Here is an 18,622-nt window from a genome sequence, read left to right on the forward strand (position 1 = left end):
TTTTAGTGGATACGCGCGGCTCCGCGCGTATCTACTAAAATCCAGCGTACTTTTGCTTGAGTCTGATGCGCAAGCAAAAGTAGGCTGATCGCGCTTCTTTTAAAATCTACCCCTGAGTGAATAAGAATTTTCTTTGATTTGTTTTAGATGAGCTACTTCTAACTTCATGGAGTGCCCCTTAGACCTATTAACTGAGAGAGATAATAACCAATTTACATTAACTTGTTCAACACCTTTCATGATTTTGTAGACCTCTATCATATCCCCCCTCAGTCATCTCTTCTCCAAACTGAACAGCCCTAACTTCCTTAGCCTTACCTCACAGGGCAGCTGTTCCATGTCCCTTATCATTTTGGTTGCCCTTCTTTCTCCAGTGCAACTATATCTTTTTTGAGATGCAATGACCAGAATTGCACACAGTATTCAAAATGCGGTCTCATCATGGAGTGATACAGAGGCATTATGACATCCTCCTTTTTTATTTGCCATTCCCTTCTTAATAATTCCTAACATTCTGTTTGCTTTTATGATTGCCACAGCCAGAGGCATGTTAAGGGGGGGGGGGGGGTAGTCTGCCCCAGATGGCAACAGGGGGAGGGGGTGCCATTGCCGCTGGCAGGAAGGTCCTGCAGCAGTGACATGACAAGAAAAACTCCGCCAGCAAAAGCAAGGATCTGCAGTGGCAGAGGCCAGCAGCACCACTGGCATCTCCTGAAGCTGGCGTGGCAGCAAAGAACAGACCTACTGTTGCCACTGGCACTCCAGGAGCTGGCAGCAGAACAGACCTAGCATTGCCGCTGGCGCTCTGGGAGCTGACGGCAGACGAACAGACCCAGCGTTGCTGCCAGCGCTCTCAGAGCCAGCGGCAGAAGAGGAGGCCCTCTGGTACCGCTGGCGGCTGAAGAAGGGAGAGACTGGCCCTGTGGAAGTAAGTGCCAGTGTATGAGGGAGGGGGTGTGTGTGTATGTGTGTATGAGGGTGTGTGGGTGGGTGTGTGTGTGTGTGTATGAGGGTGGCTGAGTGTGTATAAGGATGTATATGAGTGTGTGTGTGTGTGTGTATGAGATGCTGAGTGTATAGAAGAGTGAGTGTGTCTGTGCCTGTGGGTGCATATGTGTGAGAGGGTGCCTGTGTGTGGGGTTGGGGTGAGAGAGAGGAAGCATGTGTATGGGTGGCGTGGGTGAGACAGGAATCCTGTGTGAGAGATAAAGAGGAAGCATGTATGTGTGAGAGAAACAGAGAGAGCATACTTTGTGTGTGTGTGTGTACACCCAGTTCACAACAATTTCAGGGTGACAGGTATGGAGAGTGGGGGATTTTTAAAATCCTTATTAGTTTTAATTATTGGGTGTTATTTGATGTTTGCTGTTTTGAAATATCTTATTGATGTTTAGGAAATTTTTAAAAATTTCTACAGGAGCTTCTAATTATCGAATATTATTCTATTCATCAGCTGTTTTGAAATTTATATTTTTTAGTATGGTTTTACTATTATGATTGATTTATATTTTTTTATTGTATTTTTCTAGGAATACTGATTTTCTGTTTTTCATTGTTGCACTGCCTACAGAATCTGGCTTGTGGTTTTGGTGTTCAGTTTTTGTGTGCATGTGAAAGAGAGAGAGAGAGGAAGCGTGCATTTGTGTGTGTGTGTATGTGTGTGTATTAGGTGTGAGAGAGACACAGAGGAAGCATGTATGAGAGAGATGGAGGAAGCATCTCTGTGTGTGAGAGAGGTACAGAGAAAGTGTGTGTGAGTGTATGTGTTAGCATGTGAGAGAGACACAGAAAAAGCGTGTGTGAGAGATGGAGGAAGCATCTGTGTGTGAGAGAGGTACAGAGAAAGTTTGTGTGTATATTAGCGTGTGAGAGAGACACAGAGGAAGTGTGTGTGTGTATTAGCGTGTGAGAGAGACACAGAGGAAGTATGTGTGAGAGAGATGGAGGAAGCATCTGTGTGTGAGAGAGGTACAGAGAAAGTGTGTGTATGTGTATGTGTGTCCTATGACTTTTTAGTTTTCTTAGAAGCCTCTCAGGTGGGACTTTGTAGAGCACCTTCTGAAAATCCAAATACACCACATCTACTGGTTCACCTTTGTCCACTTGTTTATTCACCCCTTCAAAAAAATGTAGGAGGTTTGTGAGGCAAGATTTCCCTTGGTTAAATCCAAGCTGACTGCATCCCATTAAACCATGTCTATCTAAATGTTTTGTGATTTTATTCTTTATAATAGTTTCCATGATTTTTCCTGGCACTGAAGTCAGGCTTATCGGTCTTAAGTTTACTTTATCACCCCTGGAGCCCTTTTTAAATATTGGGGTTACATTGGCCATCTTCCAATATTCAGGTACAATAGATGATTTTAATGATAGTTTATAAATTAATTGAAATGGGTCTGGAATTTCATTTTTTAGTTCTTTCAGAACCCTGGGGTGTATACCATCCGATCCAGGTGATTTACTACTCTTCAGTTTGTCAATCTGGCCTACCACATCTTCCAAGTTCACTATGATTTGGTTTAGTTTGTCTGAATCATCACCCTTGAAAACCATCTCCAGAATGAGTATCTCCCCAAAATCCTTTTCAGTAGACACTGAAGCAAAGAAATAATTTAAATCTTTTCATGATGGCCTTATCTTCCCCAAATACCCTTTTAACCCCTTGATCATCTAACTGTCCAACTGACTCCCTTGCAGGCTTTCTGCTTCAGATATATTTTTTAAAGTTTTTATTTTGAATTTTTGCCTTTTCGGCCAACTTCTTTTCAAATTCTCACTTAGCCTGTCTTATAATGTCTTACATTTAACTTGCCAATGCTTATGCTTTATCCTATTTCTTCTGATGGATCTTTCTTCCAATTTTTGAATGAAGATCTTTTGGCTAAAATAGCCTCTTTCACCTTACTTTTTAGCCATGCTGGCACTCGATTGACCTTCTTTCCACCTTTCTTAATGAGTGGAATACATGTGGACTGTGCTTCTAGGATGGAATTTTTTAAAACAATTTCCACGCCTGTTGCACACTTTTTACCTTTGTTTCAGGGTTTTTTTTTTTTTTTTTACTATTTTTCTCATTTTCAGGCCGATACAGTACGGAGCGCACTGTTAGCCAGCATTTGGACGAGCGTTTTGGACGCGCTAGCTTTACCCCTTATTCAGTAAGGGGTAATAGCGCGTCCAAAACGCACGTCCAACCCCCCGAACCTAATAGCGCCCGCAACATGCAAATGCATGTTGATGGCCCTATTAGGTATTCCTGCGTGATTCAGTAAGTAAAATGTGAAGCCAAGCCTCACATTTTACTTTCAGAAATTAGCGCCTACCCAAAAGTAGGTGCTAATTTCTCCGGGCACCGGGAAAGTGCACAGAAAAGCAGTAAAAACTGCTTTTTTGTGCACCCTCCGACTTAATATCATGGTGATATTAAAGCGGAGGTCCCGAAAGTTTAAAAAAGTAAAAAAAAAAAAATTTGAAATAGGTCTGCAGCTCGAAAACCGGACGCTCAATTTTGCCGGCGTCCTGTTTCCGAACCTGTGGCTGTCAGCGGGCTCGAGAACCGATGCCGGCAAAATTGAGCGTCGGCTGTCAAACCCGCTGACAGCCGCCGCTCCTGTCAAAAAGGAGGCGCTAGGGACGCGCTAGTGTCCTTAGTGCCTCTTTTTACTGCCAGGCCTAATTTTAATAAATTAAAATACTGAATTGTGCGCACAGGAGAGTGGCCGGTTTATTAAAGTTTCCCTTTTGAAAGTTTAGTGGTAGAGCCATGGATTTACTTACTGTCCCTCTTCCAGTCATTAATTCAAATTTGATCATATTATAATCACTATTGCCAAGCAGCCCCACATCTCTCACCAAATCCTGCGCTCCAATGAGAATTAGATCTAAAATTGCTCCCTCTCTTTTTGATTCCTGAACCAATTGCTCCATAAAATTATCATTTATTCCATCTCGGAACTTTATCTCTCGAGCATGTCCTGATGTTTCACTTACCCGGTCAATACTGGGGTAATTGAAATCTCCCATTATTACTGCACTACCAATTTGGTTAGCTTCCCTACCTTCTTGTACTATTTCACTGCCTGTCTCACCATCTTGACCAGGTGAATGGTAGTATACTTTTCCCCAACACAAAAGGGATTTCTACCCATAAAGATTTGATTGTGCATTTAGTCTCATGCAGGATCTTTTTCCTGTTGGACTCTACCATCCCAGACATACACCCTGCCACCAAGATGCTCCTCTCTGTCATTGTAATATAATTTGTACTCTGGTATAGCATTATCCCATTGGTTATCCTCTTTCCACCATGTCTCTGAGATGCCAATTAAGTCTATGTCATCATTCACTGCTATACACTCTAATTCTCCCATCTTATTTCTTAGACTTCTGGCATTATTTATTTATTTGCGTGTTTTATATATCAGAATTCCACGTGAGAATCACTAGATCACAATGGTGTACAGGTTTAACATTATAGACAAAGGATGAGTTACAAAGGCAGGCATACATTCAGGCAAACATTCAAGATAAACATTCCAAATCTAAGAGTGTACTTCAAAGACAGATATTTAAGATGCATTTCTAATTATTATGGGGGGGGGATGAAAGTATGGGGTAATGTGCAGGACATAATTGGTTATCAGAGTGAGGGTGAATTGGTTATACCAGTTAGAGAGTAGACATTATCGAGTAGCCAAGTTTTCAGTTCTTTCTTAAATTTCTTAATGTCGGTTATTATTCAAAGATTCTCTGGCATTGAGTTCCATAGCACTGGGCCTGCAATTGATATTGTTCTGTCTCTCATTTGTGTTAGATGGGAATTTTTTATGGTCGGGATTTCTATCAGACCTTTCTTCTGAGATCTAAGCACTCGTGTGGGAATATGAGGTTTGAAAGTTATTCCCATGAAATCATTGTTTGGATTCATGTTGTATATTATTATTATTAGTACGTTGTATATTATTCTCGACTGTACAGGTAGCCAATGTAATGCGATCCAGGTTGGGGTGATGTGGCTGAATTTTCTTTTTCTGGTCAGTAGTCTGGCTGCAGCATTTTGCAGTAGTTGGAGCGGTTTAAGGTGACTAGCCGGAAGTCCTAGAAATAGAGAATTGCAGTAATCTAAGTTTGAGACTATTAGAGACTATAAAACGGTTCAGAAGTCAACTTTGCTTAGTTGAGGTTTCAGTCAGCTCAGGATTCATAGTTTGTGGAAACCAGATTTGATCAGTTTGCTAATGTGGGTTTTCATAGTTAAGTTTTCGTCAACTTGGATACCAAGATCCCTAACCTGAGTTGTTGGAATAAGTTGGCAGTTTCCAAGATCAATACTGGGTGGAACAGATTTTGGAGGGTTTCGGTTCAACCAAATTAGTTTTTTTTCAGGTTCATTGATAGTTTCAGTTGTGTAAGTTTTTCTTTTATGGTAATCATATAGTCAGAAATAAATGATGCTGTTTTCTTAAATGATTTTGTTAGAGGGATATAGAATTGCAGATCGTTGCACATAGGAAGAAGTTTATTCCATAGTCAGTTAATAATTTGCACAAAGGCAGCATGTAGATATTAAATAGGGTTGCTGATAGCGTAGAACCCTGTGGAACACAAGTTTTGCACTGGAATGTGTCGGAAAGGTGATTATCTAGTTTTACTTGGAAGGATCTGTCAGCAAGGAAAGAGATGAACCATTTTAGTACATTTCCATCAATCCCTATGTTTCTGAGCTAATGGCATAGAAGATTATGGTCAACAGTGTTGAAGGCAGCTGTTAAGTCGATCAGAACTAGGCACTACGATTTATTGGAGTCGGAGCCCGGCAGTATGGGGTCTGTTATGGATTATAGAAGGGTTTCTTTTGAGCAATTCTTCCTGAAGTCAAATTGGTGAGGCTATAGGGATTTTTGGCTTCTAGATGAGACTCTAATTGGGAAAGAACAGCCTTTTCAAGAATTTTCGCAAGGAAGGTTAATTGGTCTGTAGTTATCGCAATCATCAGATCTTCCTGATTTATTTTTCTAAATTGGTTTTATAACTTCCTATTTTAGATTTTGGGGCATATATCCTCCTGTGATGGCAAGGTTGACAGGTGTTGTGATTGTGGGGGTTATTGTTTGGTTTACTTGCTTCAGCGAAGAGGCTGGAATCAGGTCAAGAGGGTGAGTTGCTGGTTTTAGTTTTGTTATGATTTTGCTTATTTCTAGTTTCAAGACTGGGTCAAAGGATGACCATTTATCATTTGTGTCCATAACTTACAAATTGTAAGGAGAGATGGCGTTGGTGATTTGTTGTTTCAGCCTCTGAATTTTTCAGTTACAGCTGTTGCATAGTGAATACATGATGATTTAGTAAATGAATTGTTAGTTGTTTGGAGTGATGAAAGGTCTTTAATCATACTTAACTGTCTCGAATAGAAGTTTTGAGTTGAAAATGACTCCATGTATTTGTTTTGAGTAGTAGTCTCTTTTTTGATTTATTTGTTAGGGTTCAGTATTCAGATAGGTGAGATTTGTATCTTTTTAGTGATTCTTCTGAAGGATTTTTTCACCAATGTTTTTCAAGTTTTCTTAGGTGTTTTTTTGATTCTTTCAGGACTTAGTCATACCAGGGGTTCAGTTTTTTGTGATTATTATTATTTTTGTTTATGTTTTTGGTTTGGATTGGGCAATATTTGTCCGCTATTTTCTTAAGCATTTTCTGTCACGAATCAAATGCTTCATTGCAATTGGTTAGGTTTAGGTCACAGATTTTGGTCTCTAGAGCATTAGTTAGTGTTTTGGATCTTATTTTCCTTCTGAATGTTTGGGTGGATATATTTTCAGAGCTTTTCATTATTTATTTTTTGTATATAAGATCTGCCTTGATTAGATGGTGGTCGGACCATGGGATTGTTGTTTGTTTAGTCTTTATTCAATAATTATTGGGATTTGCGAAAATGAGATCAAGCGTATTGCCAGCTTTGTGGGTGGCTTCAGAGATGTGTTGGGTCCATCCTAAGTCTTCCATTACTTTTAGGACATATCACATGAGATGGATCTTGGTAACTCATTTACATGAAGATTAAAGTCTCCTAAGATTATTGTTGTCTCTGGGTTAGGGAATTCTTTTGTGAAAAGTTTGATTATTGGTGAGCAGTCTTTAAGGAGAAGGCCAGGAAGGCAATATACTAGTCAAATAGTGATTTGTTTTGATTTTAATATGGCAAATTCATATGGAGGGTAGATATCAGTTTTCTTTAGTGTTTGAGTTCTTTTTTACAGATTATTAGTAAGCCTCCACCTTTTCTTTTTTGTCTTGGTATGTGGAATAGATTGTAGTTTGGATGTGATAGTTGGTTTAATAGTACATTATCCTTGTTGTTTAGCTCTGTTTCAGCTATCAGAATATAATTGGTTGTTGGTCATTAATATCATTTATTAGTGGGATTTTTCTTGAAATAGATTGTGCATTTAGTAGTAGTAGGATGAACAAAAGGCCTGTTCTTATGTTTTGGTATTTGTTTGTAGACTGCTATAGAGATTTATTAGCTTTGGTAGGATTTTTGTTTTTGTTACTCATCATGTCACATTTTTTCCTTTGACCTGCTTTTGGATGAATTTTGATTTCTAATTCCATGTCTAACTGTGATTAGATGCTTGAGGTAGTGGTATCTTCAGATTGTGAGGATGGCGGATGGTAAGGACTGCAGTTCCACAGTAGGTGGTTTGCAGGAGGTATGGTCCGCAGGTGGTATGGACAGCAGGTGGGAAGGTTGGTGGTCTCTGCTGGCTGTCTCGGCGGGGAGCGAGCTGCAGTGGAGTGGTGAGGTCCGCAGGTGGAGAAGTCCGCGGGTGTAAAGATCCGCAGGTGGTAAGCTCCAGAAGAGGTTTGTGGATTAGTTTCAGAGGTGGTGGGGTGGGTGGTCTCAGCTGTCTCTTGGTACTGGGTATACGGTGAGGACTCCCTCAGTGTAGGGAGTGTTGTTACCTTGGGTAGTCTCCTTTGGTTGTTGTCTCTTGGTGCAGGGTGGTGGTTTCCTCAGGTGGTGGTGCCTTCGAGCAGTGTATTTAGATGGAGTCTTCTGGTGAGGGAGTGATAAATCAGAGTGATAGAATCTTTAATCCTCCAACACTTCAGGCGTGCTCAAAGGGGTGCACAAAGGGGCAGGCTCTTTTGTTGCACTCTTTCATGCTTGCGCCAAAAGGTGTGTGCCTATCGGCACAAGCACCTTCGGCATTACAGCCACTCTCTTGTTCCTGCCGGAGGTTGAGATGGGCAGGCTCCTGGTAGTAGGCAGGCCAAGGCACCAGCACCCACCTGAGCAGCTTCCTGTCTGTGAGGGGGGTGGGAGTGCTTTCCATATGCTCCCCTCGCTGATGTCCGATACCAGTGGTTGGGCTGCTCTTGTCCAGTGGCTTGCAGCCATTCTCTTGTTCCTGCGGGCGGTGGAGGGGGGTGGGCTCCAGGTGGTGGGCAGGCCGAGGGAATGGTGCTGGTACCCATCTGATCCACTTTCTGTCTGAGGGGGGCGGGAGCACCTTCCACACACTCCCCGCGCTGCTGTATGGTGCCGGTGGTCAGGCTGCCCTCTCCCTCGTCCAGCAGTATTGCAGCCACTCCCTTGTTCCAAAGTGGGGTTTTTTTGTTTGTATTAACATTCTGATTTTCAGCTGACAGGGATAATTTGGATTCTTTTAGCTCAGGTGAGTTTTTAATTATAGGCAGTTGGACTACTTTTCTCTGTTGGGATGCCCTAAATCTAATGCTTCATTAGGATCCTTTGAAGACACCTCCCTCCCAACCATGCACTGCTGAGCGACTGTCGGCTTTCCCCTTTGATTTAGTTTAAAAGCGGCTCTATCTTTTTTTTAAAGGTTAGCGCCAGCAGCCTGGTTCCACACTGGTTAAGGTGGAATCCATCCTTTCGGAAAAGACTCTCCCTTCCCCAAAAAGTTCCCCAGTTCCTTACAAAACTGAATCCTTCATCCTTGCACCATTGTCTCATCCACGCATTGAGACTCCGGAGCTCTGCCTGCTTCTGGGGACCTGCACGTGGAACAGGGAGCATTTCTTCCCATAGACTCAGAACAGGGCAAACCCTGATTAAATCAGGCCCTCAGTATTCAAGAATTAACTTGTTCAGCATAAAATTCTTTATAAAATATAACATAATCAAACGTATTTTCCTCTCCTGCCTTCAAACATAAAACATTCTTTCCTGACCTCTCACACTGATTGGAAATATGCAGATACCTCACCTTATCTTACTTCTCCTCAAAATATTTTTCTACTGCATTCTTTTTTGTTGTTGCTTTTTAAAGAAAGTTTGAGGCCTTCCTTCTGAAGAGTGTGGACACGGTGAAGAATGTTGGCAAGGGTAATCTGCCTTGTGTTTCTGCATCTAGTGCTGTGCTCTAGCTGTTTCCCTCTTTATCCAGAATTCAGGTAAGTTGCATTCTTGTTCCTGTTCTGAGTAAAAGGATACATAGGAAAACAACCTATTTGTCTGCCATGAAATAAACAAGATGGAAATAAAGATTAAACCCGCCCCCCCCCCCCCCAAAAAAAAGGTAATATGATTTTATCAGACTAAAAATACATTTCTGGATTAGCGTTTGGGAGATGATACTCCCTTCCTCAGGTACAAACAGAATGAGCAAAAGATGACATTTTGCCAGAAAATATAAAATGTATCATAAAAGGCATTCCAATGATAGGGTGACGGGAAAGGGGGAGGCGCCTTGATGGGTTATCAGAAGGTGACAGGCAGTAGAATTGTATGGCCATAATGAATTAAGAAACCTAAAACATCATTTGGAAATAATATTCTCTTTTAATCTCTAAACAATCAGCAGCACAGACATGAAGATTTAATTGAATGCATTTCTTAAAATAATATTGCTTTTCAATAATTATTCCCTGGCACTTAATTTGATGACTGAAATCAAACATGCATCCATTAAGTTTAGCTGTTTTCAGGTTTTTCTGAGCAAACTAAATTATATAGTTTTTGCAACATGTCCATAAAATTGATGCAGCTTCTTTCTTCAAACCAGGAGCATAGCCAGATATGAATTTTTTTTTTTTTTTGGGGGGGGGGGAGGTACCCAAGATTAACATGGGGGAGGGGGTGCACTGTACTAGTTCTCCACCCTACCCTTATCCCATTCCCCCACCTTATGTGGGTCCTCACAGCAGTAGCAACAAAACCCTTTAATTTCTGGCAATACATTGGCAGGCTAATGCAATATAGTATGCTCAGCCTAGCACACAACTTGATGCGAGGTTGGACGCACATTTTGGATGCATTATTTATTTATTTATTTCACATTTTTCTATACCGACCTTCATACTAATGACCATATCAGATCAGTTTACATCGAACAGGGTAAAACTGAAACAAAAAAAACATATGAGCGGAGGCGGCAAAGTTACATTCAACAAGGAGGGTGAACTTGGAGGCTTAATCAGCTGGAAAGAGAGGCCTAGGGTGGCAGAGACTAGTAATATAATACAATAAGGTGAGCAGGCTAGCGCTTAATGAACTTGGAGGTACAAGGTTCCATCGTTCATGAAGGGAATTAGCTCATCTAGTGTGTATCCGGGGGAACTGAGAAGGCTTGGCGGAAAAGCCATGTCTTGAGTTTTTTCCTAAATATTGTGAGGCATGGTTCCAGCCTGAGGTCTGAAGGGATGTTATTCCAAATAGTTGGTCCTGATAGTTATTCCAAATAGTTGGTAAGCAGTTGGTAAGTTATTCCAAATAACTTACCAACTGCTTACCAACTATTCCAACAGTTATTCCAAATAGTTGGTAAGCATTAGAATACTTACTTACTTTAAGGGGTAATAGCGCGTCCAAAATGTGCGTCCAACCCCCCCAAACCTAATAGGGCCATCAACATGCAAATGCATGTTGATGGCCCTATTAGGTATTCCCACGCGATTCAGAAATTAGCGCCTATCCAAAGGTAGGTGCTAATTTCTCCGGGCACCGGGAAAGTGCACAGAAAAGCAGTAAAAACTGCTTTTCTGTGCATCCTCCGACTTAATATCATGGCGATATTAAGTTGGAGGTCCCGAAAGTTTAAAAAAGTAAAAAAAAAAAATTTTTAAATGGGCCCGCGGCTGGCGGGTCGAAAACCGGATGCTCAATTTTGCCGGTGTCTGGTTTCTGAATCCGTGGCTGTCAGCGGGCTCAAGAACTAATGCCGGCAAAATTGAGCGTCTGCTGTCAAACCCGCCGACAGCCACCGCTTCCATCAAAAAAGAGGCGCTAGGGACGCGGTAGTGTCCCTAGTGCCTCTTTTTACTGCCGGGCCTAATTTAAATAAATTAATTTAGTGAATCGCCCGCTCTCCCGCGATTTTACTGTAACGACCCATAACTGCTGCACCTTCAAGGGCTCACACAGTTGTGACGTGATCCTGCTGCTAGGGGAGGGGGCCTATGACAAACGTGAAGGGGTACAGACCCCAGATAGCCATACCTTGCTTCAAATTACTTACATATGCATTTCCAACCGTAACAAAATATTTTTGTCTATAAGTTGAAATTTATGTTTCTATCTTCATCAAGGGAACAGTACATCCTGAGTTATATATATATTTTTATTATTGAATTCATATATTGAAAAGGAACAAGAATAGACACAGTAAGTAAAGGGCTGTTGACTAAACCCTCAGACTGGTTTTATATGTAAAGGTTCTCCTGATGCATTAGAGGATGAAACTTTGCCACAGGAAACACTCACTGCATTCATGGCTCAAGGTACTCTGGGGTCAGTGCATTAAGGTTCCATTGAGCTCATACTGGCAAACTAGGAGTTTTATCTGAAGAAATGCTCCCGCTGAAGCAAGTTGGAATTGCTCAAATGGCACTCCGTGTTGCCAGTAATTTTCTGTCTTGGCTTTGAAGGCATGGTATTACTACCCTGTTTGAGTAAGAGGGCTACGTTTTTCGCCTCATAATCCAGCTTCTGAAAGGCTATATTATAGCAATCATATGACTCAGATGGTTCCAGGGATTGCTTGTTGAAGTCCAGTGTGGATTAGTTTCATTGTTTAGGATTTTGCTGAGATGGAACAGGTTTCCTAATTTTATTTTGAGTGCAACTGGGTTGAAGAATTCATGCCGCAGCTGTGGCCTCTGAGCCAAACATGCCTACATTGCTGTGGCCTGCAACTATCAGTCCATCTTCTCCCATTCTGAGCCCCACCTCTTCACTCACTTCTTTCTTAATGCTAACTGTACATTACCAGAGGCAGTGGATCCAATCCTGGTTAAAGTGTAACTCTCCAAGTCCTGGAATTCGAAGTTTTCCTTTCCTTGGCACAATGGAGAAGGACCTTAAATGCCTCTCCTGCTCCTGCTGCCACTTTGTTTTATTCATCGGTAGCTGGACAGGAGGAGGTCTGGAATCAGACTAGCAGAGATGTTTGTAGAATGGATGTGACAAACTCTTACATTTTCTTTCCTTTTTCATCACAGAAATACTCTTTTCCCCTTGATTCTACAAACAGGTTATAATGATGTGCTGCTGAAACTAAGCAGCGATGATTTAGGACAGCTAGGAAGGCTGTATTGTGTGCTTTCTGCAGCAGGCAGATAGAAATGGCCTCTCCATTGATCAAAACTTTTATGTTGTTTAAATTATAATAATAATACAAAAGTTGACTGGAACCAATTAATTTGCTTTACTATTTTGCCAAAAATGCCCTGTAATCGACATAGAAATGACGGCAGAAGAAGACCAATAGGCCCATCCAGTCTGCCCAGAAAGTTTTCACACACATTTTCTCGTACTTATCTGTTACTCCGACCGCTGAGTTCAGGACCCTTATTGGTAACGTTTTGATTCTAATTTTCTTCCACCCCCGCCATTGATGCAGAGAGCAGTGTTGAAGCTGCATCAAAGTGAAGTATACGGCTTAATGTTTGGGGGTAGTAACTGTCGTATTGAGCAAGTTACCCCAATGTTTGTATACTCATACTGCTCAGATCAATGCCTTGTTAGATGTTGTCTGGATGTAAATCCTATTTCTTCATTCCTCCCTGCCATTGAAGCAGTGAGCTGCACTGGATATGCATTCAAAGTGAAGTATCAGGCTTAATTTGTTAGGGGTAGTAACCGCCACAATAAGCAAGCTACTTCCACACGTTTACCTAGACTGTGCAATTCAGTCTTTGTTGGTTGTTGTCTGAATATAAATCCTCTTTTCTTCACTCTCCCTGCCATTGAAGCAGTGAGCTGCGCTGGATATGCTTTCCAAGTGAAGTAACAGACTTAATTTGTTTGGGGTAGTAACTGCCACAACAAGCAAGCTACTCCCATGCTTATTTGTTTACCCAGACTGTGCTACCTTGTTGGTTGTTGCCTGAATGCAAATCCTCTTTTCCACATTTCCTCTTGCCATTGAAGCATAGAGCAATGTTGGAGTCGCATTAACCGTGTGAATGTTTATTGAATAAGGGTATGAATCACCAGGTAGTAGCTGTCATTCCCACAAGCCACCCCCATACCTCTTCTCTTCATTCCCATCTTCCAGGCTTTATGGATCCACAGTTTATCCCACACCCCTTTGAAATCCTTCACAGTTTTGGTCTTCACCACTTCCTCCAGAAGGGCATTCCAGGCATCTACCACCCTCTCCGTGAAGAAATACTTCCTGACATTGGTTCTGAGTCTTCCTCCCTGGAGTTTTAAATCATGACCCCTGGTTCTGCTGATTTTTTCCCAATGGAAAAGGTTTGTCGCTGACTTTGGATCAAGTAGTTATTGCTATGCATTACTTTATCAACCCTATCAAATTATCTGAAGAGCAGAAGCTAATCGTTTTAGGATCAAATAGACTGAACTGCTCCTCACCCAGGGAAGTATGTGTCTTCCTGTTCATATTTGCTTATTTTCAGGTGAATAGCAGGGTGGTAGAGCTTGTCACTGAGAAGCTGAAGTTGCTTCATGAGTGACATTGCTGGTGCTAACCTGGTGGCTTAAAGATGGGCGCTGAGGAAGACACATGAAGGTGGAAAGCCCCTTGGTAGCTGCCATTTGGTGCACTGGAAGAGCTATAGAATGTGTGTTTAAGAGACTATGATTGTACTATACCGAAAGTTGCTCTTTCATAAATCCTGTTGGTCATTCATAATTCAGAACTACCACCCTTACCAGGATCAGTCCCTTATTTCAGATGAAAACTTGTCTATTTTCAGTTTTGAGCTTCAAAAAATACTTCTAACCTATTGCATATTGTTTCACCAATGGCAGATTAAGGTTGTTTCCCTTATATCCAGTTAATGTCATTTATCATTTCTTTACAATATCTGAAAATGTAAAAAAAAATAAATAAATATATATATATATATATATATAAACCCCTGAAACAACCCAATCCATGAAATCAAAACTGACATTATATTGCTGTACATAGGTTAAACTTACAGCTACACCTATCTGTAGGTTAACACCTGTAGTGGGGATCACTCTAATGTATTTTCTTATTTATTCTAATAGATGGTGAAATGTTAGCAGAATAGTGGCTGTATTTTTTCACTTTTCTGCTTGGAGACATGTCTGAGATCTTTCCTGCAGGTACAGTCAGCTTCCTATCTCTGGGAAAGAAGTTAGCTTTCAGCTACTGGAAAGGGATCCGGTGCAGAGCCGTGACCTGTCCCTGGATGAGAAGGAAGGCTTCCTATCAGGCACGGCACAAAAAAGGTGCGTTAAAAAAATCACCACCACCACAAAACTCCCCAGAAGATATAGCAAAGATGGCATAAACAGACATAATTGTATTTACCAGTGTACACTATGCAAATACATTATAGCTTATGACTACCCGTTCCATCTACAGAATGGAGCGCCATGCAGATGCCATATTCACGAATACTTACAGAAAGTTCCTGGGACAGATTTCTGCAAGGAAGTTTTTGCAGACAATTATGGGAAAACGGTTAGGGTAAGTAACCTCCTTTTAATGTCTGATGAAAGGTCCCATCTAAAAGTTCAGTAGTAGTGCCATGGACTGCCATTTGGAAGAGCAGGATTCAGGTTCTGATTCTTGGAACAGCCACAGCTTGGAATACATGGATGGGGGGAAGAAAAGGGCTCTGCGCACAAGCGATAACATCTAATGTTGAGTCTCAGGGTCACAGAAAGGGCAGGGGAAGGGACACAAAATAAAGTAGCTCCCTCCCCCCCCCCCCCCCCCCCACCTCGGGTAGTTATGAACACAGGCACTAGTTCCATTTAAAGTGGAAGCCCAAATGAGCAGGGCGAAACCGCCAGGGCATGTGTGATGCAAATGCTGTTTATCTTTAGGTAGTACACACTAATAGGGTCCTTCTGTACTACCGTGAGACTGAATGGCATGCACATCGTCACAAAGGCCGAAGAGTTTATTGGTAAAGCAGTTGCTAGCCCCTATCATCTGATTGAACTACTTGTGCATTACTATGCTACCCCGTAAACCCTGTATTTGACTAGTCACAGCCAAGCAAATTTGGAGTAGTTGTACACAATTACTTGTATTTTGCTGGTGAAGGGCTCTAAAGAGTAGCAAGTTTGGTGTAGATGCATCATTCAATTCCCTAAAGCTTTAAAACAATAACATTCCATGTTCTTAGTTTTCAAATATTCACACGGGGGCGGATTTTAAAAGCCCTGCGCGTGTAAATCCTTCTGGATTTACGCGCGCAGGGCCCTCGCTCGCCGGTGCACCTATTTTGCATAGGCCGCCAGCGCGCGTAAGTCCCGGGGCTTTGGAAAAGGGGCGGGGAGGGGGCATGTCGGGGGCATTCCCGAAACGACACGGCAGGCCCAGGGGTGTGGCGCTGGCCCGGGGGCGTGGTTGAGGCCTCCGGACCAGCCCCCAGGACCGGAACACGGAGCAGGGCTGCCGGCCGGCCCGCGCAAAGTTTGCCGACAAAGGTAGGGGGGGTTTAGATAGGGCCGGGGGGTGGGTTAGGTAGAGGAAGGGAGGGGAAGGTGGGGGGAGGGCGAAGGAAAGTTCCCTTCGAGGCCGCTCTGAAATCGGAGCGGCCTCGGAGGGAACAGGCAGCGCACGCTGGGATCGGCGCACGCAGGTTGCACAAATGTGCACCCCCTTGCGTGCGCCGACCCCGGATTTTATAAGATACGCGCGGCTACGCGAGTATCTTATAAAATCCAGCGTACTTTTGTTCACGCCTGGTGCGCGAACAAAAGTACACGATCGCGTATTTTTTTTAAGATCTACCCTACGGTTTGTAAGTCTACCTAATAAAATCTGAAAGTTTAAAGGAAAACGACCAATTTGAAAGCCATGAAGAATATGGAACTAACTCAGGGAAGTTTCTGCACATTTTCCAAAGCAAAAAAACCCCCTCAAAACCAAGGTTAATGAAGGCCTAGTTGGGTGTCTACAAATACATAGACTCCATCTGGTAGAGCTGGAATTCCACAAACAGTTGTGCCATCAATTCTTGCAGGTCGTTCCCTTCTGTAATTCAGTTAAACAGTAACACGCTTCAATAGTGTAACTAAACCCAGAGTCAGCTGCAATAGTATAGCTCAGAACCAGCAGAACCCCCTTCATTCTGCTTTCTAATTTTCACCCAACAGCCTAGGAAGACTCATTTAGAATCGAGGAATAATGTGGGGCCCTGAAATTTACTCCTGTGTTTGATCATTTGAGATCTTTCTCTCTTGGGTCCGCTGAAGTCATTATTTTTGCCCATTTGCTTGAAACAGTGATGGTAACCATGAAGAGGCGAGGCAGGGGCTTCTGAGCAGACGCCAGTCTGACAGTATTTTGGACAGCCACTACTGCAAGCGGATGGCTATAAAGAATGCCCTTGGAACCATTCTGCATAATCTGAGGTACCTGGGAAGCTTCAGCTGTTTTCACAAGGAAGCTTGAACAGCATCTGCTCCTGTACTACCTGGCTCTAGCCATTGCTTTTATCCTTAAAGTGCTAAATGCTTGTATTTTTCTGTAGTAACCAGGACCTCAACAGTGAAGCTCAAGAGGACTATACCAGTTACCTGGCAGAACTTCTTAAAATGTAGACTATTTCTGGCAAGTATACTCATCATAACACCTCTAACATTTATTTTAGCCTCATAATCTCCTTTAGATCTGTCCTTCTTCAACCCCACCCCATCAGACAGCACCCTTGGAGATGTACTCTAAGCACTGGCAAGGATTATTGTGTGGACAGGAACTGTCCTTCTCCATCCTCTGGCCATGTGCCAGAGGATGGAGAAGGGCATGCTCAGGCCCAGAATACTCTGTGCTGCCAGAGTGTGGCTGGTGTCTATGAACCAGCCCACCTTTTTTTTTGTTTTGTTACTACTACCCCACTGCTTCAAGCTTGTCAATTTTGGTTCTCCCATCTGTATGATAAACTGCTCCTTACACAACTACTTCTTGGAAAATTAAACTGTTAGCTACATATGCATTTTTGACCCAGCAGTTTCCTTCTGCATCTTGGCCTGTCAGCTCAGTCAGAAGCAGGGCTGGAAAATGACACCATGAGCCTTCATTCACAAGTACCCCAATATTTTTCCCCCTATTTTACAATCCTCCCTCACAACCAATGCTCTGTGTAAGCTGTGCATGCACACAGGAAAACCTGGCACCCCCAAGAAACAGAAAATAGAACAGCACATCAAATTTGTATACTACCCTGCACACAGGACATTTTTGGCATACAGCTCACAAAACAGAGGGAGCATTGCTCTCAATTTACTGAGGTCATTACAGAGACATCCTTGACCGGGCCCCTGCACTGTGTCCTGAATCCAGCCATGAAGTGTCACAATTGCATGATGGCCAATTCCCTTACACAGGGGTTGTGAACACTACCATGGCAGTGTCCCCAACCCTGGGAACAGAAGAGCTGAGCCTGTAATTGAACCCAGGTCTCTCTGCATGGCGCTGCAGGCCAGCCACTGGCCCAGCCCTCCATCTATCCTCATTAAAAACAAAACATTCTCCTGACCCCTTTGCAGACAGTGCTGTATTCAGTCTGTTAGAAGTACCTGATTCATTAGCAGTAATGTGCAACACCCCAACACAATCAGGGGTGGGGCTTGTTAGGAACTTTTCTAAAATTTATAACCCTAATTTGATTTACAGAATGAAGGAGAACAGAAAGTGAAAGTAAGATATGTGTTTAAAACGGAACATGTTGCTAGTTATAACAACAGAAGTGCCATGATGGGTTATGACCCATTGAGCCCAGCATCTTTTCTCTGACTGTAGCCAATCTGCATCACTTGGAAGGACCTAGCTGATCCCAATAGGGAGAGCCATTCCCTGGTTCCCACCCCCAGACACATCTCCAAACCTTTTATAAATCCAGCTATACTATTGGCTTTCACTATATCATCCAGCAACAAATACACACAGCTTCTGTTGACTGAAGACATTTTTTCTTAAAATTTATTCGAAATCCAATTAGTTTCAGGGAGCAACCCGTAATCCTAGTGCTATTTGAAAGGGTAAATAACTGTTCCCTAGTAACCTGTTCCACCCACTCATGATTTTATAAATATTTACTAGATCCTGTTCTTAGGCATCAATTTTCCAAGCTGCAGCGCCCCCACACCATTAAGCTGTTCCTCACTCTTCATTGCACTTTTTTTTTTTTTTTTTTTGGAGCT

At 42.4% G+C, this 18,622-nt stretch overlaps 1 protein-coding gene across 1 annotated transcript in view; it reads left to right on the plus strand.

Moving 5' to 3' along the window:
* The window catches only part of GHRH (growth hormone releasing hormone), a 73,372-nt gene extending 55,892 nt beyond the window's left edge, over nt 1-17,480 (plus strand). Inside the window, exons 2-6 of the mRNA XM_029613864.1 lie at nt 9,297-9,420; nt 14,567-14,692; nt 14,829-14,933; nt 16,706-16,834; nt 16,954-17,480. Coding sequence (XP_029469724.1) covers nt 9,341-9,420; nt 14,567-14,692; nt 14,829-14,933; nt 16,706-16,834; nt 16,954-17,023 — 510 coding nt within the window. The 5' untranslated portion in view covers nt 9,297-9,340 and the 3' untranslated portion in view covers nt 17,024-17,480. The remainder of the gene's footprint in view (nt 1-9,296; nt 9,421-14,566; nt 14,693-14,828; nt 14,934-16,705; nt 16,835-16,953) is intronic.
* The last annotated feature ends 1,142 nt before the right edge of the window (nt 17,481-18,622 follow it).

This window comes from Rhinatrema bivittatum, chromosome 8, assembly GCF_901001135.1.
Source record: "Rhinatrema bivittatum chromosome 8, aRhiBiv1.1, whole genome shotgun sequence".
Classification (NCBI taxonomy): domain Eukaryota; kingdom Metazoa; phylum Chordata; class Amphibia; order Gymnophiona; family Rhinatrematidae; genus Rhinatrema; species Rhinatrema bivittatum.